This window comes from Chenopodium quinoa, unplaced genomic scaffold, assembly GCF_001683475.1.
Source record: "Chenopodium quinoa cultivar QQ74 unplaced genomic scaffold, ASM168347v1, whole genome shotgun sequence".
In the NCBI taxonomy this organism is placed as follows: Eukaryota; Viridiplantae; Streptophyta; class Magnoliopsida; order Caryophyllales; family Amaranthaceae; genus Chenopodium; species Chenopodium quinoa.
In genome coordinates, this window is record NW_018744693.1 from 1,038,276 (window position 1) to 1,054,978 (window position 16,703).

At 37.6% G+C, this 16,703-nt stretch overlaps 3 protein-coding genes across 3 annotated transcripts; 2 read left to right on the plus strand and 1 right to left on the minus strand.

Annotated features, from left to right (window-relative positions):
• Nucleotides 1–388: 388 nt before the first annotated feature.
• Nucleotides 389–4,222, plus strand: LOC110702475 (putative F-box protein At5g55150). The gene is made up of 2 exons (XM_021880185.1): nt 389–841; nt 2,929–4,222. The coding sequence occupies exon 2, from the start codon at nt 3,461–3,463 to the stop codon at nt 4,130–4,132; it is 672 nt and encodes a 223-aa protein (XP_021735877.1). The 5' UTR covers nt 389–841; nt 2,929–3,460; the 3' UTR covers nt 4,133–4,222.
• Nucleotides 4,223–4,870: 648 nt separating this feature from the next.
• On the minus strand, nt 4,871–9,383 carry LOC110702285 (probable LRR receptor-like serine/threonine-protein kinase At1g63430). The gene is made up of 12 exons (XM_021879988.1): nt 9,375–9,383; nt 9,130–9,228; nt 8,385–8,533; nt 8,140–8,289; nt 7,348–7,464; nt 7,191–7,255; nt 6,618–6,776; nt 6,306–6,499; nt 6,092–6,224; nt 5,837–5,988; nt 5,451–5,666; nt 4,871–5,350 (listed from the first exon to the last, which is right to left on the minus strand). The coding sequence occupies exons 1-12, from the start codon at nt 9,381–9,383 to the stop codon at nt 5,078–5,080; spliced, it is 1,716 nt and encodes a 571-aa protein (XP_021735680.1). The 3' UTR covers nt 4,871–5,077.
• Nucleotides 9,384–12,280: 2,897 nt separating this feature from the next.
• LOC110702286 lies at nt 12,281–13,833 on the plus strand. The gene is made up of 3 exons (XM_021879989.1): nt 12,281–12,505; nt 12,593–12,961; nt 13,096–13,833. Exons 1-3 carry the CDS (start codon nt 12,281–12,283, stop codon nt 13,831–13,833), a joined length of 1,332 nt encoding a protein of 443 aa, XP_021735681.1.
• Nucleotides 13,834–16,703: the final 2,870 nt, after the last annotated feature.

Sequence of the window (16,703 nt, forward strand, 5' to 3'; positions counted from 1 at the left end):
CGCACCCCTCAAACCAAGAGAGAGAGTCTATATCACAAGTCCAAAGGAGGTTTCATCCCAAAACCATATGACGATAGGAGAAGTATCCCCTTAACCTTATAAAGTGTTTAATTCTCTCTTCTTTAACCAATGTGGGACACTTACATGTGGTGACACTTGAGAGGTTTATTTTTCAACACTTTTTTTATTTTTTAAAAAATTATTGTAAACTTTTGGTTAGTTGATGAGGTGACTAATTTTCATTGGCCTTACAAAATCTTGACTCTTGACATGAGATTGGATTTTCCAAACTCCTAGTAAGACTCACATGAATCTTAGATGAGTTTATTACAAGAATGTCGAGTAAGACTTATATCGAGACTTTGCTCAAGACTTGCCATAAACTTACCCTAAGTTCTAAGACTTCTAACTCTTTTAAGACTTTCAAATTCCAACTGATTACTTCGCCAACTGCTTTTGATCTCAAACTTAACGCCTATTAAACCGCTTCAAATTTTTTAATTTTTTTTTTGGAGGAAAAATCCCCTTTTAACGCAGAGTAGAAAACTAGAAATAGGAAAGTTTTATTTCTCAAAAAAAAAAAAAAAAAAAAAAAAAGTTTACTCCTATGCGAAGTATACTAATGTATTTTTATAATTATATATATACGGTACCTCTTGTCCTCTTTGTCTTCATATACTCTTTTTTATTTTTTATTATTTTTTTTAAAAAAAATTACCTCGTATACTCTTCTTCGATCTCCCTCATCTTATTTATAACAAAAAAAAAAAAAAAAATTAATACGGAGTAAAAAAAAACTCTCCATCTTCAATACTTTTGGCTGCTGCACTCTATTCCTAAGGTTTGTTCTCTCTTCCAATTTACTCTTTTTTTAATACTGTATTTTTTTTTTGTTGTAAATATCGATTTCTTAATTTTGTTTATACCACATAATTTATTTTCTTGTATTTATAATTAGACGAATTAATATTGATTTGCTTTAATTGGTCGGATTTCAAGTGTTTTTTTTTTTTTTTTTTTTCATTCAGAATCAGACGATCTGATGTTGATATTAGTTTAATTGGTTGGATTTAATGTTTAATTTTTTTTTTATTCGGAATCAAACAAATTGAAATAAGTTTAATTGGTTGGATTTGAAGGTTTTTTTTTTTTTTTATTTTTTTTTTTATGTATACAGAATTATAAGAATTGATTTTTATTTTATTTGCTTTCAGAATTAGACGAACTGAGATTCATTTTTTATTTAATCGATTGGATTTGAAGGTTTTTTTCTTAATTTTTTATTATTCAGAATTAGGCAAATTGATAGTGATAATTTGTTGGATTTGAAGTTTGATGTATTATAATAATTATTATTATTTTATAATTTGCGTTCAGAATTAGATGAATTGATATTGATAAAAGTTTAATTGGTTGGATTGAAGTTTGATATATTTTTAATTTACATTCAGAATTAGACGAACTGATATGTTGACAAACACGGGGAATCAATTTATTAAATCAACATCAGCCAAAATTTGAACACGAACTGATATTGATATAAAGCTTTTTGGTTGAATTTCAAGCTTATTTATTTATTTTTCAACTTTTAAATGGTTGGAAAATTTTTCAATAATAACTACCATTTAAATAACCACTTTTGAAAATAATTACCTATTAAATTAGATGTTTTATGAAAGAACTACAATAAAAACACAAAAAGTTTAGAGTTCGTTTGACATTACTTTGGTTATCTGTTTTTTGGTTTTTTATTGCATAAAAGTATATGATATATGTCATATAATGAATTAAAATTATTTAAACTTATTAAAATCATAATAATTTTGAAAGCCGACAACAAAAAAGTGGAAACACCTTTTTTCTTATTTCTTATTTTTTTTGTTTCCAAAATCCAAAAATGATGCCAAATAAGCCTTTAACTAGCATTACCGCTTTTGGTTTTCCGGCAAAAATCTCCGGTTGATGGGGTTTACTTTATTGGTAGAAATAACAATGGAATTCAATGCACGAACACAGACACAATTATAGGTTAATTGTATTTAATTTCTCATTATAGATGATTTAATTTCTCAAATGAATATTAAAATTAGGGGTTATGTCAAAATATTCAATTTAGGGTTTTACAAAATTGGGAGATTTGGTGCAATTGAATTATAATACAAAATTTAGGGTTACAATTTTGTTATAAATTAAGGTTACTTAATCGGAGATTATTGTCGGAACACAAAATGTGGTAACCTTGTGTTTTTGTGATAGTTTTTTTTTTTTTTTTTAAAAAATTAATAGGTAGTTGTTCTTAAAATTATAGTGATCATTCTTTTTTGGTGTTCTAGCCGGTTCACCTTTTGGGCTAATTCGAATTCAGGATCAGTTTTGACTGGTTAGGTTTTAGTCCCCTCTCAATTATTGTTGCAGAAAATCGAATACTGGTTCTCTTATTAAGTGTCACCACTACACCGGCATCCAATTGGTCTCAAAAGTGATCATTTAAATGGTAGTTGTTTACAAAATTTGCTAATGGCCTGTTTGGTTTTGAAGCTGTTCTTATCAGAGTTTTTCCTTGAATAATTTATTTAAAATTAAAATAAGTTGTACGGGTACTCCATATTTAAAATTAGTATAGCCAATTTGTTAGAAGCTTAGAATTAACGATCATTAGTTGGGTTTATCAATTAGACTATATTAATTGGGTTTTTTCATCTAGAGTTGTATTGTAGCTTCAAATTTTTTTTTATTATTATGAATATTAAAAGATTGTCACTAAGATACGTGGATAAGGTATAGTTTAAATGCTTTATTTAAATTCTTGTTTTACATTGTTTCAAAGTTTTGTTTTTTTGTACTTTAGACAAAGTACTATGTTTTATTTCACAAGTGGTACTATGTTTTAATTGTTCTTATTCTTATTTTTTGTGTTTTATCCTGAAGGTCTGCTCAAGTTGGATTTTGACTTCAAATATTTGGTATGGCAAATTGGAGTGATATCCCTCAAGACATTGCTAGAAAGATTGCTACAGAACATGTTGAATCTTTGGAAGATTTCGAAACTCTTTCGGAGGTTTCTTCCAAGTGGAGAGATGCAACGAAGGGTGTCAATTTCTGCCCGTCTAAAAACACACAACACCCTTGGTTAATGTTAGTTGACCCTCCTACCTCTTCATACCATAGACTTTACAGCCTCTCCAAACGCATGTTTCGAAAATTCGATCTTCCCCAACTAGAAGATGATGACCACCACAGATTTTTTTCTTCCAAGGGGTGGCTTATTGCTGTGAGTAGGAGAAACCGCAACATCACCCTTTTTGATCCCGTTTCTGGAAAAGTCATAAAGCCACCAAGTCTTCCACTTTGCATGCTACGACGGGACGAGCCATGGGACGATGAAAGCTATACATACCAGTTTTTCAAATTTATTCTAACAGGGTGACCATCTTGTTGTGATGATGATGTTGCAGTTGCAATGATATTCGACATAACGCAACGTTTGGCTATTTGGAAACCTGGGGAACACAAGTGGACTGTTATTCCAACAACGAATAATTGGATTTTTGATGTGTGTTTTTTCAAAGGGGAATTATACGCCATTGATCATTTAGGTAAGATTATAGCCTTTGGAGTTGAGGTAGCAAAACAACCACCAGGAACCGTAGTAGACTTAATTGATCAAGGTGTTTTATTAAGACAATCAACAGGACAGTTATACCTAGTGGAAGCGGAAAGTACATTATTGGTGATACATAGGTATGTGCATTTAGCTGGAGATGATGATGAACCGGACTATCCGAAAATAGATGAAGCGCATTATAGGACTACTAAATTTGAGATATATGAGTTGGATGTTGACAACTGGAAAGCTAAAGAAGTTGAGGGTGTGGGCAAACGAGCCATCTTTGTCGGCTTAGGATCTTCTACCTTCTCTGTAGATGCATCTTTGGATAAATGCGGTTGTAAGGCTAATTGTATCTATTTTACTGATGACAACATAGAGGCTTATTGTAGTTCTAAGTTGGGAGGAGGAAGCGATATGGGTGTATACAGATTGGATGAGAAAATCATTGATCGATTTTATAAAGGTCCATCACAGTTTTGTTTTATTACTCCACCTATTTGGGTGGAACGCCCTCATTATTAGACATAACATCTTATTAGGGAAATTATTAATTTATGTATTGTGAAAGCAAAATAATTTGATTCTTTTATAATATCATGTAGTTATAATGAAGGTATCAATTTATTGAGTTTTGAACAAATTCTTTTGAACTATACTAGAGATTAAAGAAAAAAAGATTGGTTTTTCTTATAACTTTCCAAATTCATTTTTGTTCCTCAAAAGAGAAGTTTCGTTAGTCTCTTACACGATTGTCTTATTTATTATGTTGCTATTGATTTTTTTTTAAAAATTTTCATGCTTGATGTTCTACATAGTATTAATACTACATTTGTTAGGGTTCAGAACATATATACCCGTAAATTTGTTTGCATTATAGCTGTTCCTGCTCCCGATGGGATAAAAATATTAGGAAAAGTGGTGACTGCCGCTTCTTAGTGCCAATTCTCATTGTAGCTTTTAGGAAGGTAGCATTACAAATATATAGTCCTAAGGAATTAGAGACCTTTTATAGTTTTATACAAGAAAGCCTTCCTGCAAAACATGGTAATGTATGGCAGAATGTCATATTAAAGCCTATTGCAGGATGTCACAGACAGTACAGTACGGTGGACTTGACATTGGTCGAAGTCCAATCTACAAAGTGTGACAAATTCTTGTTTTTCACATGTATCATCAGCTCATCAACTTCCTTAATGCTCACCTTGCAACTGAACAAGGGGACACTGAAATACGACAAAGTGATTTTCATTTACTCTGGCAATATCAATCTACTAGTAAGATACTCAGTACATTCTAGGCAGGAGCACCTATGGCATCCCACAAAGTTTTCCTATCCATAAGTAGTATATATTTTCCTAAGCCAGAAGCCGAAAACAGCTTTACATGATCTTCAAGAATGAAAAAATCCAGAGAGGTATCATCATAACATCTTTTAAGCTAGCTATACAGAATGTGTTTGTCAGTATATTAATTTGAACTGTAACATGTCAAGAGAGCTAGTTCTGCCCACAGTCCCCATGTCAAAGAAGATGATCTGAGCTCAGCTGACATAAAGAGATCAATCCAGCTCTCCAGCAAAGTGCACAGGACGTAACATGTCCATGGTCGCTTGACAGGATCAGGATTCAGGCAAAGTCTTGCTGCCTCACAAACCGCTTTGAGGTCCTCATATTCAGAATGCTTCAATTGTTTCTCTACAGTATAGGGCATTACTTCAGGCACTTCAAGATATTCCCTAGCCTGAAGCAAAAAACAAACTATTAATTCAAACTTTTTTTCTTTGCTTTTACTAAATGCAGTTTATAATAACTGCAAAAGAACAGCAATCCAGGTTTCATACCCAATCTACCAAGCTTCCTGTGTCTTTGAAGAAGGGAGGTCTGCCACTGACTATCTCGAGCAGGAGTACTCCAAATGCATAAACGTTACCCCTTATGTCTAAATGATGTGCCTCAATTGAATGTGGCAGAACACAGATAGCACCATTACTATCTATGGCAGAAGAATTTTTCTCTGATCTTGCAATGATAGTATTCCAGCTTTCAAAATCAACCAGCTGCAAGAAACGTTTCAAGTTTGATTCAATAGTTCTTGGATCAATTATCATAATATCAAGCATATAACTTAAATATCATCCACTCGTAATTTATAATGTTATAAAATATTCAACCAAAACGCAAAAGAGTGCTTGAAAAGAAACAAAAAATAGAAAATTATGTATCTAACCTCGGGTGAAAAATCTTCAGTAAGATATACAGCACTAGTGAATGGAGGGTGAAGTTCTGTATGAAGATATCTCAATCCACGGGCGATGCCTTTTATGATTTTCATACGCCGAGTCCAGGACAGCTGGCAGCCCTCTCCATCCGCAAACATGGCTACAATTTCAATTTCAATTTCAATTTCAACACAGGATCAGTACTTCTGTTACTTAAGAGCAAGACAGACACAACTAATTGAGAAAGCGGACAATTCACTTACAATGCAGGTGTTCATACAGAGTTCCATTACACGCATATTCAAAAACAAGCATCCGTGTGAAAGGAGGAGTCTCTCGGCAATAACCCAGAAGCTTAGCAGCATTCTCATGATTTAATCTTGCTAAATCTGCCACCTAATCACGGTATAGTTTGAACAAGTAAGAATCAAAATCTCAAAACTATCTCAGGGCCAAAACAGAATACTTCAGCAGTACCTTTCTCTGGAAATAAAGCTCATGATAGCCAGTCCACTGCTCTTCTTTGACGCAGAAGGATATCACTGCAATCTCAGATCCACCTTTCGTAGTGCCTTTGTAAATCATACTATCAGAGGAAGATCCAATGATATTGCATGCTACTTCAAGGTCTTGTCTGTTGAATCTTTGTATATCTTTCAACAACTCAGAATCTGATGATTAAATTTTAATGAACAGAAAAATCAGGAGCAAACAATTGATCAGAAAATATAGCTTTAATGTATGTTATTTAGGTAACCGCAGAGCATAGTTGATAGAGGGAAAACTTACCAGTATATACCGCCAAGCGTTCTTTATCACTTCCAGATTTCTTCCAAGGGATGATTATAGATGATTTATAGTAAGTAGTTATCAGAGATGATGTTGATTTCTTTATATGCGTTGCGTTGGCATTGGAATTTGAATGAGATTTGGCAGATATAGAAGATCCTGTGATAGGCACAATATAAATCATGGCCCCTCCGTGTCGAAGCATGTTTTAAAAATAAAATCATCCATATGCTATTACCAGAGTTAGCCACCTTATAAAGAGGTTATAAAATTTGCATTATTAAGTGTTTCCCAAAGAAAATCAGCTCTTACCTATTGTTAGTTCTAAACTGATATCATAGACATTCATAGTGTGTATTTTTTTTTTTTTTGAAGAATTATACAAGTAGTGTTTATGTTTTTTCCTTTTTTTGACTCTTTCTGAAGACTGATTGGACTGACCTAGAAGGTCAGTATAAATTCTTATTTTAAAAAGCCTTTTAAAGTTCCTTTTCTTCCACCTTCCTAGTCTTGATTGGATAAAGCAAGAGAAATAGATTGAGCAGATAATGTTCGAGTCTAAATTCTACTTACCACATTGTGCATCCGAGTGCTGCTTCAAACCCCTGCCCTCAAGACAGTTACCCTGAAAGCTTGCGCTGCAGAAGATGTAAAACAAAGTCAGCATTTGCATGCATGAGAGCATGACAAAATGTGGTAGCACAGAAGAGCATATCATTTCTAAACCAACCTTGGCAGATGTGGCAAGCATTTCAGGATGTTTCCACCAAAAAAGTTATATGAGAGTTCAGCAACTTGTAGCTGAGACAAGTGACAAAGACCTGTAGCATTCCCATCGGTTGCATACCTGAAAATTCCAAACCAAATTAACAACACAGCACTAAATTTCGCACATTAAAAGAAAGCAAAGAATGTTTAAGATAATAAGGGGCTATCCCAAGAGTCCCTATACTCCCTAATCATCATTATCACAACTTTTAGAAATCAGTTAGATTAACTGTTAGTTACAAACTATTGGTATCAATCATATGCTTTCTGTTTTATGTCAACTATAGCATGGTTTGAAAGAAGCCAAAGGCACATGATCTGCAGATTCTCTCTTCTCAAAAAACAGTGGGATATTGTAATAGTTGAAGCTACTCAGGACTTTATAATCACTGGAAACCTTCTCAATAAACTCAACAGGGCTTCTAAATTCTAGCGAAGAAAAGTATAACTAAGTTCAGTCCCTGCATTTTTGATAAGCTTCTAAAACCTTTTTTTTTTTTAAAGACCCACCAGGAGAAAGGACTACAGAATTTTAAGGGAAGTTGCCAGCATTCACCAGAACTACATCATCCTACAATAAATTCTAATCTATACTCTTTGAGGAACAGATTAATTGAGATGCTCTGAACGAATATCAACTAATTGACAATTACAGACAAAAGCTATTGAAAGATTCACTACAAAAATCAGAAAATTATTTGACAAGCCATGGTTTTCTATAGAAGATTCCTGTTAAATTTTGCGTTGCACTTACATTCCGTGCATGTTGGGTTTGTAATCTGCAGTGGCAGCACCAGGCACAGTTCCAAGGAGCTTATTTCTGTCCAAGGGAAGCTCCTGAAGAGACTTCAAGTGGCCAAGCTCATGATATAGCATTCCAGTCGATCCATTTGACAGTAGATTACTACAAAAAAAAAAAAAAAAAAGGGCTAATTTTAGAAACAAAATCAAATAAAAACACAGCAAACTACAAGCAATGACACCAAATAATCTTCATACATATTCTTAACGATACTCAAATTTCCTATCTCACGAGAAATCGGCCTGAATAACTGATTCGCTCCAAGATCCAACACAGTAAGATTCTTCAATAATCCCATTTCTTTAAGTATAATCCCAACAACAAGATTACCAGGAAGAGTTCTGAAAATGAAATATATTCATCATTTTAAACATAACCCTAATTTCATCAAAAACAAATTCACTAGTAATTATCGAATAAACAACATACAATTAAAAAAATATTTACCCATTAAAAATGACCCAGAAAACTTTTTTCAAAAAAAAAAAAAAAAAAGACCCAGAAAAATTCTTTAAATACACAACACACTGTATGGGAAGATATGTAAAATGGACCGACATCTTTTACAAATATGGATCTCAACCCAGCAAAGCTGATAAATGGGCAGATATGTTCGATAAAGCAGACATATCGGCCTGTCGGTATTCGGCACGTGGCAACAACAGTTTGACACTTGGCAGGAAAAGCTTTGCATGTTTTGTAGCCACCTGTCTTGATATTTATTATAAATAGTAGGTTAGGAGTCATTAATGAGGGTAATTAATCACTCTCTCTCTCTCTCTCTCTTTCTCTTTCTCTTTCTCTCTCTAATTTCTCTTTCTTCATCATCACAAATTGACTTTGTCATCGGAGTGGTTATCCCTGGAACACCCCAGGGTTAGCTAATCCTTTCTCTTTGTGTAGGTTCTCGTCTGGCCGATAGGAGCTTAATGGGTTACATACTCGTGCTTTGGACCGGGTTGTCGGATCCTTGCAGAAACAATTTGCGCTAGAAGGAGGAGAAGCAGCATAATTGCTTCTATCGCCTAAGAACCTCACAACCTAAAACAAAAAAAAAAAAAAAAAATCCTGAAAACCAGAGTACGCCGATAGCCGAGAAGGTAGTTAATCGGACAATTAGAGTGGGAACTGGGGTGCCGAATCCGGAAATTGAAATTGAAGATGAAACCCATACTTTAGAAGGTAACCATTTCCATATGCCGTTAACCCCAGAAGGTCAAGGAGAAGGGGATCAGGATCCAATGGCTGAGTTCAAGCCAGAAGAACTTGAAACAACAGCGAGGGTAATGAGTGCCATGAGTAGAAAAAGGAAGGAGGCTAGGGCAACCAAAGATGGGGAAGGGGTGCCACTATCTGGTCATGGAAACCAATCAAATCGGGCCGGTAATTCGCAGAGGCGTCGACATGACAAGTCGCCGATAAGATCACAGCCGACTCAATGGGAGTCAGAAGTTCAATCTACAGGTCCCGTTATAAGCACCGAAAATCAGCAGCAAGGGGCAGTGCGAACGATAGTCCAGTTGAGGGCATCGCCATTTACACAAGGGATCTTAGACCAGCCTATGGAAAAGATAAAGATGCCAACATGTTGATATGATGGAAGAGGGGATCCAGGCCGGTATATAACCTCTTATGAAGGGCACATGATCTTGTATACAAATTCGGACGCTGCATGGTGCAAAGTTTTTCCGACTACTTTGACGGGGGCAGCGGCAAATTGGTTTAACAACCTAGGAAATGGAACTATAGACAGCTTTAAAAAAATTGACAGAGATGTTTGTTGGGCAATATATCAGCAACAGTGTGAGACAAAGGACTTCGGGGGAATTAATGGCAGTAGAACAATGACCGAATGAATCTTTGAGAGACTATATCAGACGGTTTAATAATGAGGCAAACACAATCCCAAAATTGCAACAAGAAACATCTGTAATGGCTCTCATGAATGGCTTGAATGATTCTGAGTTCAAGAGATATCTCACAAGAAAGAATTTTCGTACGTTGGCAGCCGCCTTCAGCAAGGCACATGATTACATAAAATGTGAAGAGTTGATGAAGACAAGCAGTAAGGGTATATCAGCTGGAAGGTATCAGGCTGAGGGAGCAACCTCCGGAAGTGTGAGATCAAGAGTTCATGCCCCGGGAAGGGGTGGAAGTCGTCAGGAGGCAAGGGCAGCAAAACAACCAATGCGATACAGTTCATATACCCCCTTAATACACCAAGGGCGACAATCTACGCAGTAAATCAGAGTAGGGAAGGATGGACGAGGCCGATTCCAATGAAGGCTAAACCCAGAGATGCCAAAAAATATTGCATGTTTCATAGAGATGTGGGTCACTATACAGAGGAATGTACGCAGCGGAAGGATAACATAGAAGAGCTGATAAGAAAGGGTCATTTATCTCAGTACCGGCTAAATGCGAGTGGAAACTAGCCGCCACCCCGGCAATTTGAAAGGCAGCAACTTGAGGTAAGGCCAGAAAGGCCGCAGGGTAGTGTGATCCGACAGGGAGGTAGAGGAATGCCGCCGTTATCAACGGGTAGAGGAGTTGATGTGATAATCGAAGGGCTGGTGCATGGAGGGACGATCAGTGGAGCAAAGAAGCACTTATCAGAGCACCGCCATATAATTAATGCCCTGGATACCGATAGCCGCCCTAGGCCAACTTCAATCCCAGATGTTGTGTTCACTGAAGAGGATAAAAGGGGGATAGTCTTTCCGCATGATGACCCGCTGGTGCTGATAACAAAGATTAACGGAGCTGACATAAAAAGAGTTCTGGTAGATGGAGGAAGTTCAGCTAATGTTCTTTTTATGAAGGCCTTTAATGAGATGATGATAGGAAGGCAATACCTGACGCCGGTATCGTACCCAGTTATTGGATTTAATGGGTCTTCAGTACGGCCAGAGGGGAGCATAGTCTTGCCAGTACGACTGGGTGATGGGCCTACAGCGAGAGATGTGATGGAAGAGTTTTTGGTAGTCAATGTTCCATCGGCTTATAATGCGATTATTGGAAGGCCGATAATTCACGATATCCAAGCTGTTGTATCAACATACCATTTGACAATAGCTTATGTGTCAAATTTGGGAGCTGTGGAAAAGGTTCATGGAGGGCAAGTTATGGCGAAGTCTTGTTATTTAACGGCTTTGAAGAATCCGGTTGGAGATGGATCAGTACCGAGTAATCCTAAAAAGGAGCTGGAGCCCACAGTACGTAACTTATCCATGGGTAACTTTGATACAAGGCCGGAAACAGCTCCGAGACCGTTACCAGGAAGGGAAATGGTGCAGGTTGAGTTGCAGCCGGGTGACTCCAGCATAACGGTTAGGGTTGGAGCCGATATGGATGTTGACATGAGGTGTAATCTGATAAGCCTGTTGCGCGAAAATGCAGATGTCTTTGCTTTCTCAGCGAGTGAAATGCCAAGAATACACCCAGGGGTGATGGAACATAAATTGAATGTCAACAGGGGGTTCAGGCCGGTAAGACAGAAAAGCGGAACTTCTCTACTGAGAAGATAGAAGCTATACAGGCTGAGGTTAACAAGCTCTTAGCGGCGGGTTTTATTGAGCCGTGCACATATCCGGAGTGGTTGACAAATGTTGTTATGGTAAGAAAGCCGACAGGAAAATGGCGAATGTGTGTCGACTTTACCGATTTGAATAGGGCATGTCCTAAGGATTGTTATCCATTGCCCCAGATAGACAGACTGGTGGATTCTACTTCTGGTCATGAGATGCTCAGCTTTTTAGATGCGTTTTCAGGGTATCATCAGGTCAGCCTTCATAAAGCCGACATATCGAAAACGACCTTCATAACGAATGCTGGGATATTTTGCTATAAAGCCATGCCGTTTGGGTTAAAGAATGCTGGGGAAACATATCAGAAGTTGGTTGACAAGGTTTTTGAGAGACAAAAGGGCCAGAACGTGGAGGTGTATGTAGATGACACAATTGTTAAAAGTAAGAAAAAGCAGGATCACATAGCAGACTTGAGGGAGACATTTGAAACTTTACGAAAATATCAGATGAAATTGAATCCCGAGAAGTGTGTATTCGGAGTCTGATCAGGGAAGTTTTTGGGCTTCATGGTTAGCGAACGGGGAATAGATGCAAGTCCTGATAAGGTGAATGCGGTGCTTGAGAAGAAGCAGCCAAAGACAATCCGAGATATACAAAGATTGACTGGCCGAATGGCAGGGTTAACTCGTTTTATCAGCAAATCAGCTGATAAGGCACTTCCCTTTTTTGTGGTTCTACGGAAGAACAAGGTGTTTGAATGGGGAAAAGAACAGCGGGACGCGCTAGAGGTGGTACGAAATCACTTGAAATCTCTCTCGACGGTTGCAAGGCCGGAAAGGGGGGAACAGTTGTAATTATACATCTCAACGTCTCCAAAGACGATAGCTGCAGTGTTGGTAGTGGAGAGGAAGAAGCAACAAATGCCGATATACTTTTTTAGTCATGTACTGAATGCGGCAGAGCGCCGGTATCCAATAATTGAGAAAATGGCGTTGGCAGTGGTGGTTGCGGCAAGGAAGTTAAGGCCCTACTTTGATGCACATCCGATAGATGTTCTAACGAATTATCCATTGGAGAAATCATTGCACAAGATGGATACATCAGGAAGATTGCTGAAATGGGCTGTGGAATTATCGAAGTATGAGATACATTATAAGCCCAGGGTATCAATAAAGGCACAGGCCTTGTCTGACTTCATAGTAGAGGCTTCATATACGGATGAAGAAGAAGATATAGGCACTTGGAAGGTTTCAATAGTTTGTAATTTAATGACCAAAATTTAATAAAGTTTTTGGTGTTTTCTCTTCTTTTTATATACAGAGAAATCAAATACATATTTATCTTATGACATGTTTATTGTTGCCAACATATAATGTCACAGGTATCTGTGGATGGATCTGCGACATCAATGGGGTCAGGGGCTGGCATAGTCATAACGTCACCAGATGGGCAAGTATTTGAATATGCAGTAAAATTCAAATTCAGAGCAACGAACAATGAAGCTGAATACGAAGCAGCGGTGGCAGGAATCCAGTTATCTCTTGCGGCTGAGGCAAAGCGTCTAATACTTATAACTGATTCCCAACTCGTGTCAAGTCAATATAATGGAGAGTATGAGACACGGGATCCAGCAATGATTAAATACCTGGAAAAGGTAAAGCAGTTAACAGCACAGCTGCAGTATTTTGAGGTAAAGCTGGTGCCGAGAGCTCAAAATGCGCAAGCAGATGCTTTGACAAGGTTGGCAAGTTCGAGCTTTAATAACTTAGAAAGAACTGTGATGGTTGAAATTCTGGATGAGAATAACATAAATGAAGCACCAGAACAAATACTTTGTGTTGATAGGGCCGCCCAATGGTATGATGACATACTAGCATATCTCATCCATGGGGTGTTACCGGCAGATAAAGGGGAATCACGAAATTTGCGGAAGGATAGTGTATGGTTCATTATGCACCAAGGGCAGTTGTATAAAAGAAGCTTTTCATTGCCACTAATGAGGTGCATAAGTGATCTTGAGTCAAAAAGGTTGATTGAAGAAATACACGAAGGTACATGTGGTAATCACCTCGGGCCGAGATTTCTATCAAGAGAAGCAATGAGAAGAGGCTACTACTAGCCGACCATGAATGAAGACGCAGTTCGATATGTAAAAGCGTGTGAAAAATGCCAAAAGTTCGCGCCAGCTATCAACCTCCCCCCAAATGATTTAACACCGATATTGAATCCAGTTCCTTTCGCGCAATGGGGGGATGGATATAGTAGGGCCATTTCCATCAGCAACAGGCAGCAGGAAATTTTTATTAGTAGCCGTTGATTATTTCACAAAATGGATTGAAGCTGAGCCGGTAGCAAAGATAACAGCAGCAGAGGTAAAAAAATACATTTGGAAGAACATTTTCACAAGGTTTGGATTGCCGATGGCTATGGTTTTCGACCATGGATCTCAATTTGATTGTAAGCTAGTAAAATAGCTCTTATCAATGTACAAAGTTAAGTTTGCATATGCGGCGGTGTGTCATCCGCAATCGAATGGACAGGCGGAAGCGTCTAACAAACAACTAGTAACGACAATTAAAAAGAAGATAGAAGATGCAAAGGGGTTGTGGGCTGACTTGGTGCCAGAAATATTGTGGGCTAATAGAACAACGGCCAAAGAAGCAACAGGTGAATCGCCTTTTACATACATTGGTTTTTGGGACAGAAGCAGTAGTACCGGTAGAGGTAGGATTGCCGACATTTAGAATTCAGCACTATTGTGAAGAGCAGAACGATCTTTTATTACGACAACAACTAGATTTCCTACCGAAAGTACGTGAAAAGGCAGCAATTAGATTAGCTGCATATAAGAACAGAAAGACAAAGGCTTACAACAAACGTGTCAATCACCGACCTCTAGCTGTAGGAGATATGGTACTACGAAGAACAGCTGCAACCGGGAAAGGGAACAAAGACAGAAAGTTAACAACAAATTGGGAAGGACCATATCGTATTAAAGATATGGTAATGCATGGTTCATATTACTTAGAAGCAATGGATGGAAAGCCATTAAAAAATGTTTGGAACACAGCTGTATTAAAGAAATATTATGAGTAATATGTTATACTTGGAAATATAAGCAATGTTAAGTGTTCAGAAAAATATCAACAATAAATATAATCAGTTTCAAAGACAAATTTTCATGATATAGGCATCCTCTACTTAACATAATATCGTTATGTAGGATGGACAACTAATAACCACTTCCGCGAAGTCAATGAGCTTATAACCTGATCAGTTATAAACATTGATTCGCGAGGTTGCTGGTTCAATGTGTAATACCGGTTAAATCGATGCAAGTATATGCTGAATTGAAGCGTAGCTTTGAATACGATCGCCGAAAGGATACTTCACTGGCTACAACTATAGCGCAGTAAGTGATCAAGGCTATGCAATGAACCAGCAAGAAGTGTATAAAGTTATTTCTTAACTATATACACTGTGGGAGTAAAATGGATATAACATCTACGTATAAGTTTGTGTTTGAATTATTTTTTAAATGCATAAGTTTTTTCTTTAACCATGATAAAATTGCTGATAACTAATAAAATCAATTGTAAAATCTGATAATCATAAGGCGGTGAAGCAGATATAAAAAGAAAGCTGATAGTTGATAAAAATTATTTAAAGACGATAAGGCGAATGTAAAAATGCATGATATATTAAAAGTTTTAAGTAAGTGTGACATGTTCAGGATGATATGAAACGATCAAAGTAGTTAGACGCAATAGTCGACAGGCATCACCACAAAAAAGGGCATATGCCGATATAACAACATTACAGATACAAAGTCTAATAAAAGCAAATAAATATAGGATTTAATTCAAAGCTGATAAGGCCCAAAAACGCAAGACCCGCAAGAAGATGCCAGTGATGACTGCCCGCCCCTTTAAGCTTGTGTACCGCCGGAAGCTGGAGAGTCCAAGATGCTGGGATCTGAAACACCCTCATCGTCTGCTGGAGCAAGGTTGAAAAGATCTTCGTATGCAAACTCTTGCTCCTCAAAGCTAGATGGAATCTTGAAAACTTCCTCGTTAAAGGCCTTTTCAACGGCAGTCCAATCCTCTTTCTTCCAACCGACAACATGGGCGATACATCTTTGGGCAGCGGTCCATCCCCCGTCAAAGCGGTTCTGAAGCCGTGTGCAAAACTCCTGAGATGTCAAGAAGCGTTTAACTGCCCTTTGCCGGACTCCAGGCTTATCTTCTTCCAATTTATTGACTTTTTCTTGAAGATCATGAATGGAGGCCTTGGCAGCCTCGAGATCCTTCTCAAGAGTAGGGACACGGCTGATAACTTTGTTCTTCTCAGTAATTTGGGTCTTTAATTGTTGCACTTCCAGCTCAAGATCCTTAGCCTTAGAGGCTCTATCCCTGAGAGATGACATCTCAAGATCGTCTATTTCTTTTGCCTCCTTTAAGTTCTGCAGAGCCTTATCAGCGTTATCTAAGGCTGTTTGGAGTGCGTTTTGGCTAGCAGAGGCTTGATGGTGCTGTTCTTGGTAAAACCGGTACATTTCAACAAGCTCAGTGCCAGACATAACAGCCTGTGAAGTAATAAAGGCGAAAAGTCAGTAAAAAGATATATACATAATGATAAAAAATATCAAAGTGTAATAAAGGCTATAAAATTAAAGGGCGAGAACCTTCATCATGTTGTGCATGTGCCTAGCAGCCAAAGGGTCGATGACACCAGCAGGCCTGTCCATTGGGAGGGTCAGATTGCTTAAAAGATGGTAACCTAGAGTTCCACCTAGCATAGGGTCATCGGTAATCATTGACTTGTTCCGACATGCATCTATGGTAGGTTGCCATTTATCCTCAGAATGGCCGGGAGGGACAGAGAATCCATTGAGAACGACCTCAGGTATCCTCTTATTGGGGCGCTCGATCCATTGATTGGATTGGTAGATAAGACTAGGAGCGCTTGTGTCGGAACCACCAGCAGTAG

Excerpts from the sequence above, each read along its gene's own strand:
- LOC110702475 (XM_021880185.1), top strand. The coding sequence starts at position 3,461 with ATGATATTCGACATAACGCAACGTTTGGCTATTTGGAAACCTGGGGAA.
- LOC110702285 (XM_021879988.1), bottom strand. Across the intron at positions 6,225-6,305 it reads AGCTTTATTTCCAGAGAAAG|GTGGCAGATTTAGCAAGATT; the intron begins GTACTGCTGAAG and ends TACCGTGATTAG. Across the intron at positions 5,351-5,450 it reads CAGGAAGCTTGGTAGATTGG|GCTAGGGAATATCTTGAAGT; the intron begins GTATGAAACCTG and ends TTTTTGCTTCAG.
- LOC110702286 (XM_021879989.1), top strand. The coding sequence starts at position 12,281 with ATGGTTAGCGAACGGGGAATAGATGCAAGTCCTGATAAGGTGAATGCG. Across the intron at positions 12,506-12,592 it reads AGCGGGACGCGCTAGAGGTG|ACGATAGCTGCAGTGTTGGT; the intron begins GTACGAAATCAC and ends ACGTCTCCAAAG. Across the intron at positions 12,962-13,095 it reads AAGATATAGGCACTTGGAAG|GTATCTGTGGATGGATCTGC; the intron begins GTTTCAATAGTT and ends ATAATGTCACAG.